Source organism: Phyllopteryx taeniolatus, chromosome 22 (assembly GCF_024500385.1).
Source record: "Phyllopteryx taeniolatus isolate TA_2022b chromosome 22, UOR_Ptae_1.2, whole genome shotgun sequence".
In the NCBI taxonomy this organism is placed as follows: Eukaryota; Metazoa; Chordata; class Actinopteri; order Syngnathiformes; family Syngnathidae; genus Phyllopteryx; species Phyllopteryx taeniolatus.
Window position 1 is genome coordinate 5,543,302 of NC_084523.1, and position 12,589 is coordinate 5,555,890.

Below are 12,589 nucleotides of genomic sequence, written 5' to 3' on the forward strand. Positions count from 1 at the left end.
GAGATTATCAGACAAATCCAACACGGTCAGTCGTGGCAGTGAAATATCAGGAATGATTGTTAATTCATTGGAGGACATATCGAGAACTTGAAGTGCAGGAGTATATTGAAACACACTGGGAGAGATATCCTTGAGCCCGCAATGAGTCGCCTTCAGAAAACACAACAGAGGCAGTCGGGGGAAAGCCCATGTCGTGATACTTTGGATGAGAGTTGTGAGAGATGTCAAAGTATTCCGTGGTGTTGGGGAGATGTATGGGAAAGGATGTTAGATTTTGATAGGAGAGGTATGCAACTCTTCTCCTCGCAGTAACACATATTTCGAATCGGTTGTCATCCAGCCCTGTGGCCGTGCGGCCTGGAGGTAACAGGGAAATAACCAACAAGACCACCACAACGGTCCTGAAAAAACAAATACGTGATAAGTAGGTATTATGTGATTGATTAAATGATTTGCATTAGCCCAGTGATCAGCAAAGATGAGAAAAGCATCTTAGCCTTGGAACGACATCTTCGGACGCACTCAACCGTGAACACGTCAGGTCGATTGTGTGTGCTGTGTGTTTAAATCTCTGCTCTTAAGAGCTCCTCAACATCTACTCTCTTCCTCTTTTTGTAACCATCGTGTCTTCATTTCTGCTTCTGCTTTACTCTGTCAACAGCCCTAATAAAGGGTTTTGAAAATGGTTTCCAAGTTAGTTATTAACTACTTGGCAAAAGGAGAAATACAATGCATTGGTTTCATTTTTTTTTTTTTTTTTTACAATTTCAAACGGTTTCTAAATGTCTTGATGAAATGTCTCTGGCATTCTTCAGTCAAAATACATAAAGGATATATGATTATGGCACACTTAAAGAGGAAATATTGTGAAAATGTTGTTTCAGGTTCAAATAACCAGTTCTGGCTTCCTGTCATTCATTTGGAGTCTAAACGTGCAGGGTTGAACATCTCCTCTGGAGGGAGTCCCCAAGAAACTCACTAGAAATGGTCACTAGATTTATGCTCATGGCATCATTATTTAGATAGCGCTTTGTTTCATACCTTAGTTTCACCATGGACGTCATGACAATGAAAGCCGCCTAAAACCGAGGGATTTGAAGCACGAGAGAAACAACTCACAGTCAAAGGAGGCAAAACACCCCTGGCCTCACATTCAATCATCGTAAGCTTTACCTTACAGATGACAAAGAAGGACAGCTACTGTATGCCATGCGCTGTCGTCTGTCTGACTAAAAATGTCCACATTTCTGCCTACAGGAACACAGATTCAAATATGTCCTGTTTCATGAGTGTAAACGACTAAATTTCATTTATTTTAAGACCAGTGGCGGAATTTGCCTTAATGTATTTCATTTGATAACGTTAAAATTAATGATTGCTTTAGTAAAAGTGATCATGTTGGGCAATATCTGAATTTGCACATTCAAATTTCTTATTTTTGTCTATTTGCTATTCATGTTCTGAAAAATAATATACATTGGAAAGTGACCAGATAGTCAGTACCTGTAGTTTTTCACTGAATACTTACTCTAACTCAAGCAAATATTTGGAGGACTACTTTTTACTTTTACTTGACTTGTAATATTCCAAAATAACAGTGCTCTTAGTTGATTCAAATTGCTGGCTACAATGCCCACCTTTGGAAGCTTGACACCCAAATGTCAGCCATTTGTCCCATTACACCACCATTGACCAGCTTTTCAAATTATGAATATTAAGCGATTTTTTTAAAACAATCCACAAAATCTTTTGGTCAGTGCAAACTGACAACCACTTCCCAAATAGTAAAGCGTTGTGTTCAAATATAATTGCATAATATATAAACACCTCAACAGACTGTGAGAACCAAATCAAATCTTCTTCTAAAATATTTAAAGCAGAGCAATAGTAGAGAATGACAATAGGGTTATATGGGGGAATTAAAATAATCACCCAATGCAAAGACATGTATAACTGGTAGTTATTTTTATTTTCAATTTCAATATGTCATGTGAGGGATCTGGCACATTTTAAAATCAAGTCAAGAGTAAAAAAATCGGTACGTGTACCCAATTTTAGCTTTGGCGCTTAAGTTGCCTTTCAAAGTTCAGCTTGCACAAATCTTGTCACACTAAAATGACTAGAGAAATGTTTATGTCATGTCATGATATCAGAGCACTAAGGTTGGTTTTTTTCGTTAGTATTTTGCACATACTGAACAACTGGTAAGTTTCTTTTTGTCACTGTTTGATCATTTTGTTGAGGAAGAGAAATCCGGACCAAAAAACAAAAAACAAAACATACAAGGAATAATCGGAAGCAAAAGTTACAAGGAAGCCAAACATTAAACAAAAGTACTGCAAATCAAACAGCAGGTGACTCTATACACTATTTTACATTTGAATGCAACGGCAATTTCCTTCCCATGCATCTGCTAAAATTAGAGAAGCTGTTACGTAGCTGTAGAAAAAATTCTAATTTTAAAGTATTCTTGACTGTTGACACTTGAGCGAAAAGGGGAATATGATTTACACCAGTAATCATCACTATTTCTTTGATTTTCTCAAATGAAGCACACTGGAATGTATTGTAACATTCTCGTGGGATACTTTTTGACTTAACTTCACGCTTAAACTGTTGCAGTGAGGACATGTATTAAATATTTTAATTTAAGAATGATTAAGCAGCCAAGAATGTGATTGTCATTTGAACACCAAATATACAGTTGCTTCATTCAAACCAGGTTGAAAACCATTTAGAAATCATGAAGTGTATTATGAATTCATTTCCTAGAAATTATAACAGTTCCCAGCTGTCTGTGACCTACTTTTGTCAAAATAGGCTGTGGAGGCCCTCGAGAGACCCAACTGTTTGTATCCAAGCAATTGAAAAGTCCATTTCCATAAGATGCCCCCATGCAACAGGTTATAACGGCTCAAAATTTCAATTGTGGTCGTTCACATTTTAATCATACAGCGTGTTGAACCTGATTTGATTACTAAGTAGGATTGCTGTATCTGCAAGATCCACAGCCATATCCCTCAAAACTACAGATTTGTCTGCCATACGCAGCATGGATTTAAGGCTCGCCCAAAACACTTGCTGCTTCCGCTCGTCCTTCGGCCACTCGAGGTACGTCTGCTGCTGGAGCAAACTTCTCAGTCTCAAGTACTTTTTGGGCAAGCAATCTGTGGGGATGGGTTCCAACAGGATGAACACCAAAGAGTCCTCTTGGATGTCGATGGCTCTGTGCTGAGCAAAGAAGAGCTCGTAGTTGCACCATTCGCTCTGGACGAAATGTTTCGAGAGGACGAAGAGTGTTTTGTAGCTGGACTCCACGCAGTTGATGATGTTGTCTATGATCCAATCACCGGGTACAAAATCACGTTCGTGAACACACAGGAAAAACCCGGCGTTCTCCAAGGAGGGCACCAGTTCGCTGCTCACAAAGTTGGCATCCTGATGACTGTAGGAGATGAACGCGTGGTATGAAAATGACATATTCTTCACCAAGTGTGAGCGTTTCTTTCCTCTCCTCTTCACCCTAATCCACACCCATAACATCTTTGTGTACCACACACCATCCAGTTTGTAGAAAACGAGGCCGAAGGTTGTTGCTACTAATAGTAACACGGAGAAACCAACTGTTGTTTGGAGCCATATTTCGCATGAGATCACACTGGTTTTATACTCGGACAATGGCAGGCCCTTAAACTGTTTTGGGGTGCTGCATAAATAATCCAAGGGCCAGATCAAGAGCAAAGACTTGTTAAAGTCTGTGAGGAACCAGTGTAGGTCGCAGGAGCATATGAAGGGATTGTTCCCAGCTTTGAGGAGCTGAAGCTTCGGAAATCCCCCAAAGACATGCCGAGAAAGACTTGTGATTGCGTTCTGGTCCACATAGAGACTGATCAGGTTTGGGGCATCGAGTAGTTCCGGGAGCACTTGGATGCTGTTAGCACTGAGCTTGAGGTGTGTCAGTTTGGGAAACCGAGACATGTCCTCTTGGGTAATGGCAGTTATTCCTGTTTTTGACAAGTAAATTCGCTGGAAATTTGGTGACAGGTGCTTAAAAATACTGTTGCCCAGATTGTTATTCCCGAGATTGAGCTCAATCAAGTGAGCAGGCCACTTGCATCTTTTTTTCAAATAGATGGAATTGAAGCTCAAATCCAGAGACTCCAGATGTTTCATTTCATGCGTCCGTCCCGAGATGAAGGACAAACTCCTGAAACGGTTCTTGCTCAACAACAGGTGCTTCAGTTTGGGAAAGACTGAGGTGTAGGAACACGAAGGCCACCAGAAGCCCAAATCCGACAGGAGGTTGTCTGACACATCCAGGGTCTCCAATGTTGGCAGGACGGATAAGAGTTTACAGGGTAAAATGTTCATTCCGCTCCTAGAAAACCTAACATAGTTCAGATTTGAAGCGTACTTAAAGCTTATGTTAACTGTAGGATACCTGTATTGATAATGTATCACCGTATCGAAAGTTACAGAGCGAAGACTAATGCTGTGATTGAGGGGATGAAACTGAAACCCATCAGGTGTATCTTCATTGTACGTGATGTTGACAAAGGTGAGATCCTCAATAGAAGACAGCCAAACGTTCTTTAAGAATTTCTCCATGAATGAGCTGTTTAGCCAGGTGTTCTCGATGGTGAGGGTTCGCACATGCGGCATTGCTTTCAGGATCTGGAATGGGTCGTCGGTGACGTTGCAGTCATCCGAAAACACGGTCACAAACCTCAAGGCGCTCGCCCGTGTCACATTCAGATCCACGAGGAGATTGTCGAACACACTGAAGCGCCCGCAAAAGTTAGTGAAAAGGGACACTTTCTGCAGGGACAGCATCCCAAGAGCTCCCGATTCATACATTTGCCATGGAACTCCTGCACCCAAAACCAAATGCTGCAAGGGGATGTTCATCACAGGTTTGAAGTCATTTAAATTCACTGACGGAGCCGCTTTGCTACCTAGTGACAGCACTTGCAGATTTGTAAGATTCTGAAAACACTCCGGCAGCTGATAGCCCTGGTAGAGATTGTCAGCCAAATCCAAAATGGTCAGTCGTGGAAGTGAAATGTCAGGAATGATAGTTAATTTGTTGGAGGAAATATCAAGAACTTGAAGTGCGGGAGTGTGTTGAAACACTTTCGGAGAGATATCCCTGAGCCCACAATGAGTCGCCTTCAGAAAACACAACAGAGGCAGTCGGGGGAAAACTTGTGTGGTGATACTTTGGATGGAGTTGTGAGAGATGTCCAAGTATTCCGTGGTGTTGGGAAGATGTAAGGGAAAGGATGTTAGATTTTGATTGGAGAGGTCTGCAACTCTCCTCCTCGAAGTAACGCACATATCAAATTGGTTGCCATCCATCCCTGCTGCCACGCAGTCTGGTGTTAACAGGGTAACAACCAACAGGACCAAGCTGGTCCTGAAAAACAAAAACAAGTATACATAAGGTTTTATGTGATTGATTTTTTTTTTTTTTTGCCTAATTTTTATCCATGCAGTTATCAGCAAATATGACTGAAAGAAGAAATGCAGCTTACCCTCGGGGCGACATAGCTTCCGGAATACTCAACTGTCAACTCGATTGTGTGTGTTTTAATCTCTGCTCTTGAGGGCACCTCAACACGTACTTTCTTCCTCATTTTTCAACGGAATGATGATTCTTCATTTCTGGTTTTCTGTTTCATTCTGTGAACAGCACTAGTGAAGGTTTTTGTAAATGGTTTGTCAGTTGGTTATTGAATACTTTGTAAAAGGAAGCCTCATGCTTTTTTTCGCAACTGGAAATGTTCTCAAGTGTTTTAAGCAAACATTTCTGACATTAATTCCCCGTCGCCACGGGCAGAACATGCAAACTCCACACAGGCGAGACCGGATTTGAACCCTGGTCCTCAGATGTGCAAACCAGTCGACGACCGTGCCACCAGTCAAAATACAAAAGGGATAAATAATGATGGCTGACTTACAGTACAGTTCAACAAGACTACAAACTTCAACAACTTAGCGGTTGTGCTTAATACAATAGAGCAGTGATTCTCAACCAGTGTGCCGTGAGCGCTCTTCAGATATGGCGTGGGAAATTATAAAATTTGACATAATTGCTCAAAAAAATTCTTTACAAGAAATAATGTATCTTTGTTCATCTATTTATGGCAGGGAGGGATAGTGACAGACAGAACAAATAAATGCTCTTCTATTAGATGGCAGGAATTACATACATTAATTAATGTATCCACTTTTGTGACATTTTTGTTTGTTGGTGTGCCGTGAGATTTTTCAATTGTAAAATATGTGCCCTGGCTCCATAAAGGTTGGAAATGACTGCAATAGAGCATATCGGGTTTAAGACACAGAGCGGTTTTGTGCACCAGCCCAACCACACATGGGGAGCTGGTCGGACATTGTCAATCAGTGTGACCTGAACAATCGTAAATGTTACAGTATTGTGCCAGACACAAATCGAAGAGCAACTGGTTGTGTTAAGTATTTTGAATAACACATTTCCCTTGTCATTCACCACAAAAGAAAGGACAGGAAGAAGAGTTTGCAAGAGCAATGGAGTTACCAGATAAGATAACTGTTAGGCTAGCTTCTATTATTTTTTTCCTCGTCACGTGTGGGGTCTTTCAACTATTTCAAAAATTGGTAAAGGACCAGTTTGTGTGTATGCTTTAGCTTTAGTGCGAACACTGCTGTTCATGATGTCAGAGCATTAAATGTTATGTTTGTTTATATTCAGACAGGTATAACTCGTAGTTAATTTTATTTTCCATTTCAAAATGTCGGATCTCAAATTTAAAAAATCTGTAAAGAAAATAAAAATCAGTACGTGTACCCAACTTATATTCAGCGCTTAAGTTGCCTTTCAAAGTTCAGCTTGCACAAATCTTGCCACACACTAAAATTACTTGAGAAATGTTTATGTCATGTCATGATACCAGAACATTAAAGGTTTTTTGGGGGGGGTTAGTATTTTGCACATACTGTACAATGAGTAAGTTTCTTTTTGTCAATGTTTGGTCATCCCGTTGAGAAAGAAAAATCCCCACCAAAGAACACAAAAAAACAAATAAAAAATACATTGAATAATTGGCAACAAAAGTTACAAGAAAGTCAAACATTAAAAAGTACTGAAGACCAAAGAGCATAAGAATATATATACTATTTTATATTTGAATGCAGCGTAAATTTCCTTCACATGCATCTGCTAAAATGAGAGAAGTTGTCACTTTGCTGTAGAGAAAAGTCCAATTTTAAAGTATTATTGACTGTTGACACTTGAGCAAAAAGAGAAAGATTATTTAAACCAGTAATCATCGCTATTTCTTTGATTTTCTCAAATGAAGCATACTGCAATGTACTGTATCATTCTAGTGGATACCTTTTGACTTAACTTTACACAAAACTCATAACTGTACAAACATGTAATGAATTAGGCAGACACCTCGCACAAGGCAGCATGCCATTTGGACACTTAAACTGTTGCAGTGAGGACATGTATTAAATATTTTAATTTAAGAATGATTAAGCAGCCAAGAATGTGATCGACATTTGAACAGCAGATATACAGTTGCGTCATTCAAACCAGGTTGAAAACCATTGACAAATTATGAAGTGCATTATGAATTAATTTCCTAGAATTTATAACAGTTCCCAGCTGTCTATGACCTACTTTTGTCAAAATAGGCTGTGGAGGCCCTCGAGAGACCCAACTGTTTGTATCCAAGCAACTGAAAAGTCCATTTCCATAACATGCCCCCATGCAATAGGGTGTAATGGCTCAAAATTTCGAATTTTACCCAATTGTGGTCATCCAAATTTAGAATTTTACACAATTGTGGTCGTCTACATTTTAACCATATAGCATGTTAGGTCTGATTATTAAGTAGGGCTGCTGTATCTGCAAGATCCACAGCCATATCCCTCAAAACTACAGATTTGTCTGCCATACGCAGCATGGATTTAAGGCTCGCCCAAAACACTTGCTGCTTCCGCTCGTCCTTCGGCCACTCGAGGTACGTCTGCTGCTGGAGCAAACTTCTCAGTCTCAAGTACTTTTTGGGCAAGCAATCTGTGGGGATGGGTTCCAACAGGATGAACACCAAAGAGTCCTCTTGGATGTCGATGGCTCTGTGCTGAGCAAAGAAGAGCTCGTAGTTGCACCATTCGCTCTGGACGAAATGTTTCGAGAGGACGAAGAGTGTTTTGTAGCTGGACTCCACGCAGTTGATGATGTTGTCTATGATCCAATCACCGGGTACAAAATCACGTTCGTGAACACACAGGAAAAACCCGGCGTTCTCCAAGGAGGGCACCAGTTCGCTGCTCACAAAGTTGGCATCCTGATGACTGTAGGAGATGAACGCGTGGTATGAAAATGACATATTCTTCACCAAGTGTGAGCGTTTCTTTCCTCTCCTCTTCACCCTAATCCACACCCATAACATCTTTGTGTACCACACACCATCCAGTTTGTAGAAAACGAGGCCGAAGGTTGTTGCTACTAATAGTAACACGGAGAAACCAACTGTTGTTTGGAGCCATATTTCGCATGAGATCACACTGGTTTTATACTCGGACAATGGCAGGCCCTTAAACTGTTTTGGGGTGCTGCATAAATAATCCAAGGGCCAGTTCAAGAGCAAAGACTTGTTAAAGTCTGTGAGGAACCAGTGTAGGTCGCAGGAGCATATGAAGGGATTGTTCCCAGCTTTGAGGAGCTGAAGCTTCGGAAATCCCCCAAAGACATGCCCAGAAAGACTTGTGATTGCGTTCTGGTCCACAGAGAGACTGATCAGGTTTGGGGCATCGAGTAGTTCCGGGAGCACTTGGATGCTGTTAGCACTGAGCTTGAGGTGTGTCAGTTTGGGAAACCGAGACATGTCCTCTTGGGTGATGGCAGTTATTCCTGTTTTTGACAAGTAAATTCGCTGGAAATTTGGTGACAGGTACTCAAAAACACTGTTGCCCAGATTGTTATTCCCCAGATTGAGCTCAATCAAGTGAGCGGGCCATTTGCAACTGATGTCCAAGTATATGGAATTGAAGCTCAAATCCAAGGACTCCAGCTGTTTCATTTCATGTGTCTGTCCCGAGATGAAGGACAAACTCCTGAAACGGTTCTTGCTCAACAACAGGTGCTTCAGTTTGGGGAAGACTCCAGTGTAGGAACACAAAGGCCACCAGAAGCCCAAATCCGACAGGAGGTTGTCTGACACATCCAGGGTCTCCAATGTTGGCAGGACGGATAAGAGTTTACAGGGTAAAATGTTCATTCCGCTCCTAGAAAACCTAACATAGTTCAGATTTGAAGCGTACTTAAAGCTTATGTTAACTGTAGGATACCTGTATTGATAATGTATCACCGTATCGAAAGTTACAGAGCGAAGACTAATGCTGTGATTGAGGGGGTGAAACTGAAACCCATCAGGTGTATCTTCATGGTACGTGATGTTGACAAAGGCGAGATCCTCAATAGAAGACAGCCAAACGTTCTTTAAGAATATCTCCATGAACGAGCTGCTTAGCAAGGTGTTCTCTATGGTGAGGTTTCGCACATGCGGCATTGCTTTCAAGTTCTGGAATGGGTCGTCGGTGACGTTGCAATCATCCGAAAACACGGTCACAAACCTCAAGGCGCTCGCCCCTGTCACATTCAGATCCACGAGGAGATTGTCCAACACACTGAAGCGCCCGCAAAAGTTAGTGAAAAGGGACACTTTCTGCAGGGACAGCATCCCAAGAGCTCCCGATTCATACATTCGCCATGGAACTCCTGCACCCAAAACCAAATGTTGCAAGGGGATGTTCATCACAGGTTTGAAGTCATTTAAATTCACTGTCAGAGCCGCTTTGCTTCCTAATGACAGCACTCGCAGATTTGTAAGGTTCTGAAAACACTCCGGCAGCTGATAGCCCTGGTAGAGATTGTCAGCCAAATCCAAAATGGTCAGTCGTGGAAGTGAAATGTCAGGAATGATAGTTAATTTGTTGGAGGAAATATCAAGAACTTGAAGTGCGGGAGTGTGTTGAAACACTTTCGGAGAGATATCCCTGAGCCCACAATGAGTCGCCTTCAGAAAACACAACAGAGGCAGTCGGGGGAAAACTTGTGTGGTGATACTTTGGATGGAGTTGTGAGAGATGTCCAAGTATTCCGTGGTGTTGGGAAGATGTAAGGGAAAGGATGTTAGATTTTGATTGGAGAGGTCTGCAACTCTCCTCCTCGAAGTAACGCACATATCAAATTGGTTGCCATCCATCCCTGCTGCCACGCAGTCTGGTGTTAACAGGGTAACAACCAACAGGACCAAGCTGGTCCTGAAAAAAACAAATATGCAAATATACAATATTTTGTGGGGGTAATTTGTATCCGGGCAGTTATCAGCAAAGATGACTGAAAGAAAAGCAGCTTACCCTCGGGGCGACATAGCTTCTGCAGTACTCAACTGTCGATTGTGTGTGCAATGTGTTTTAATCTCTGCTCTTGAGGGCACCTCAACACTTATTTTCTTCCTCATTTTTCACCAGAATGATGATTCTTCATTTTCTGGTTTTCTGTTTCACTCTGTGAACAGCCCTAGTGAAGGTTTTTGTCAATGGTTTGTCAGTTGGTTATTATTACTCTGTAAAAGGAGGCACCATGCGTTTTTTTTTTCGCAACTGGAAAACATTCTCAAGTGTCTTTTTATGACATTTATGACATTAATGCTTGAGTCAAAACACATAAAGGATAGATAATTATGGCTGACTTACAGTACAGTTCTACAAAACTGCAAACTTCAACAACTTACCGGTTGTGTTTAATACAAAAGACCATATCAGGTTTATTAAGATGCAGAGCAGTTTCGTTCCCCAGCCCAACCACGCATGGGGAGCTGCTTGGACATTGTCAATCAGTGTGACCTGAACAATCGTAAATGTTACAACATTGTGCCAGACACAAATCGAAGAGCAACTGCTTGTATTAAGTGTTTTGAATAACACATTTCCCTTGTCATTCACCACAAAAAGAAATGACGGGAAGGCGAGTTTGCAAGAGCAATGGAGTTTCCAGATAACCATTGGGCAAGCTTGTATTATTTTTTTACTCATCACGTGTGGGTCCTAGCACATTTGAAAAATTGGTGAAGAACATTAAAATCAGTATGTGTGTATGCTTTAGCTTTGGTGCTCACATTGCTGTTCAAAGTTCTGCTTGCACAAATTGTGCCACACACTAAAATGACTAGATGTATATATGTTTTTTGTCTTGTCATGATGTCAGAACATTAAATGTTTTGTTTGGTTACATTCAGTTTCTTTTTGCCAATGTTCGGTCATGCCATTGAGGAAGAGAAACTAAAAAAACAATTACACACACAAAAAAAAAAACCACAAACCATCAAAAAAACACATGGAAAGATTTGCTGCAAAAATGGTAAGTACAAAAAATTTGCAAAAGTAATATCCACAATATCCACACAACATCTAACAAGGAATCAAAGAAGTGAACATACTAAGCAGACGACAAACATTTGGAGAAGACGCATGAGAATGGAACGCGCTGATTGGTTCACATAGGTGGGCATAACAAAATGACACCCAATTAAACTAATAGGCCAATCCACAGCACTGGACACATAAAGTCATAAACATAAGCAAAGTAAACCTACACAAAACCCAAAAAATTACATCCATCCATTTTCTGAGTCGCTTATCCTCACTAGGGTCACAGGAGTGCTGGAGCCTATCCCAGCGATCTTCGGGCAGGAGGCGGGGTACACCCTGAACTGGTTTGGATTGAACCCCAGTCCTCAGAATTGTGAGGCAGACGCTCTAACCAGCCGACCACCGTGCCGCCCAGAAAATTACACAGAAAAAAATAAAATAATAATAATAATAATAAATTGTTCAATAGTTTCTGGCTGTATTTATATGCTCAATATCCTCCATCGTTTATTTCGTTGGAAACTTTGTGTTTGTGTTCGTAAATGTTTTGCAAAAGTTGTTTTTGGAGTCACTGTAGGTTTTCATTTATTAATTTACACCTTAGTCAGCTTGTAAACAAATACTACTGTTGATTTGGATTTTGCACAAAGCACAGCAGCTAAAAAAAAAAATGCATGTTCTATTAAATTATGATTTTTTTCTATATTTTAATGTCATTGTGTGGCAATAATAAATCATTAAAATGTATTTGCTGTTTCTGCTTCTCTTATGCAAAAGGAAGTTTAGGTTAGTGCGTAAATCTCTTGTTGACATCCATCCATCCATCCATTTTCTGAGCCGCTTCGTGCTGGAGCCTATCCCAGCTGTCATCGGGCAGGAGGCGGGGTACACCCTGAACTGGTTGCCAGCCAATCGCAGGGCACATAGAAACAAACAACCATTCGCACTCACAGTCATGCCTATGGGCAATTTAGAGTCTCCAATTAATGCATGTTTTTGGGATGTGGGAGGAAACCGGAGTGCCCGGAGAAAACCCACGCAGGCACGGGGAGAACATGCAAACTCCACACAGGCGGGGCCGGGGATTGAACCCGGGTCCTCAGGACTGTGAGGCTGACGCTCTAACCAGTCGTCCACCGCTCTAAATTGACAAACATAACCCATT

At 41.2% G+C, this 12,589-nt stretch overlaps 2 protein-coding genes across 2 annotated transcripts; both read right to left on the reverse strand.

The window, feature by feature from the left end:
• Positions 1-1,950: 1,950 nt before the first annotated feature.
• On the reverse strand, positions 1,951-7,357 carry LOC133472090 (toll-like receptor 1). Its single transcript, XM_061762438.1, has 2 exons — positions 5,535-7,357; positions 1,951-5,416 (listed from the first exon to the last, which is right to left on the reverse strand). The coding sequence occupies exons 1-2, from the start codon at positions 5,546-5,548 to the stop codon at positions 2,944-2,946; spliced, it is 2,487 nt and encodes an 828-aa protein (XP_061618422.1). The 5' UTR covers positions 5,549-7,357; the 3' UTR covers positions 1,951-2,943.
• A 129-nt stretch (positions 7,358-7,486) lies between these two features.
• LOC133472091 (toll-like receptor 1) lies at positions 7,487-10,500 on the reverse strand. The gene is made up of 2 exons (XM_061762439.1): positions 10,411-10,500; positions 7,487-10,314 (listed from the first exon to the last, which is right to left on the reverse strand). Exons 1-2 carry the CDS (start codon positions 10,422-10,424, stop codon positions 7,863-7,865), a joined length of 2,466 nt encoding a protein of 821 aa, XP_061618423.1. The 5' UTR covers positions 10,425-10,500; the 3' UTR covers positions 7,487-7,862.
• Between the last annotated feature and the right edge of the window lie 2,089 nt (positions 10,501-12,589).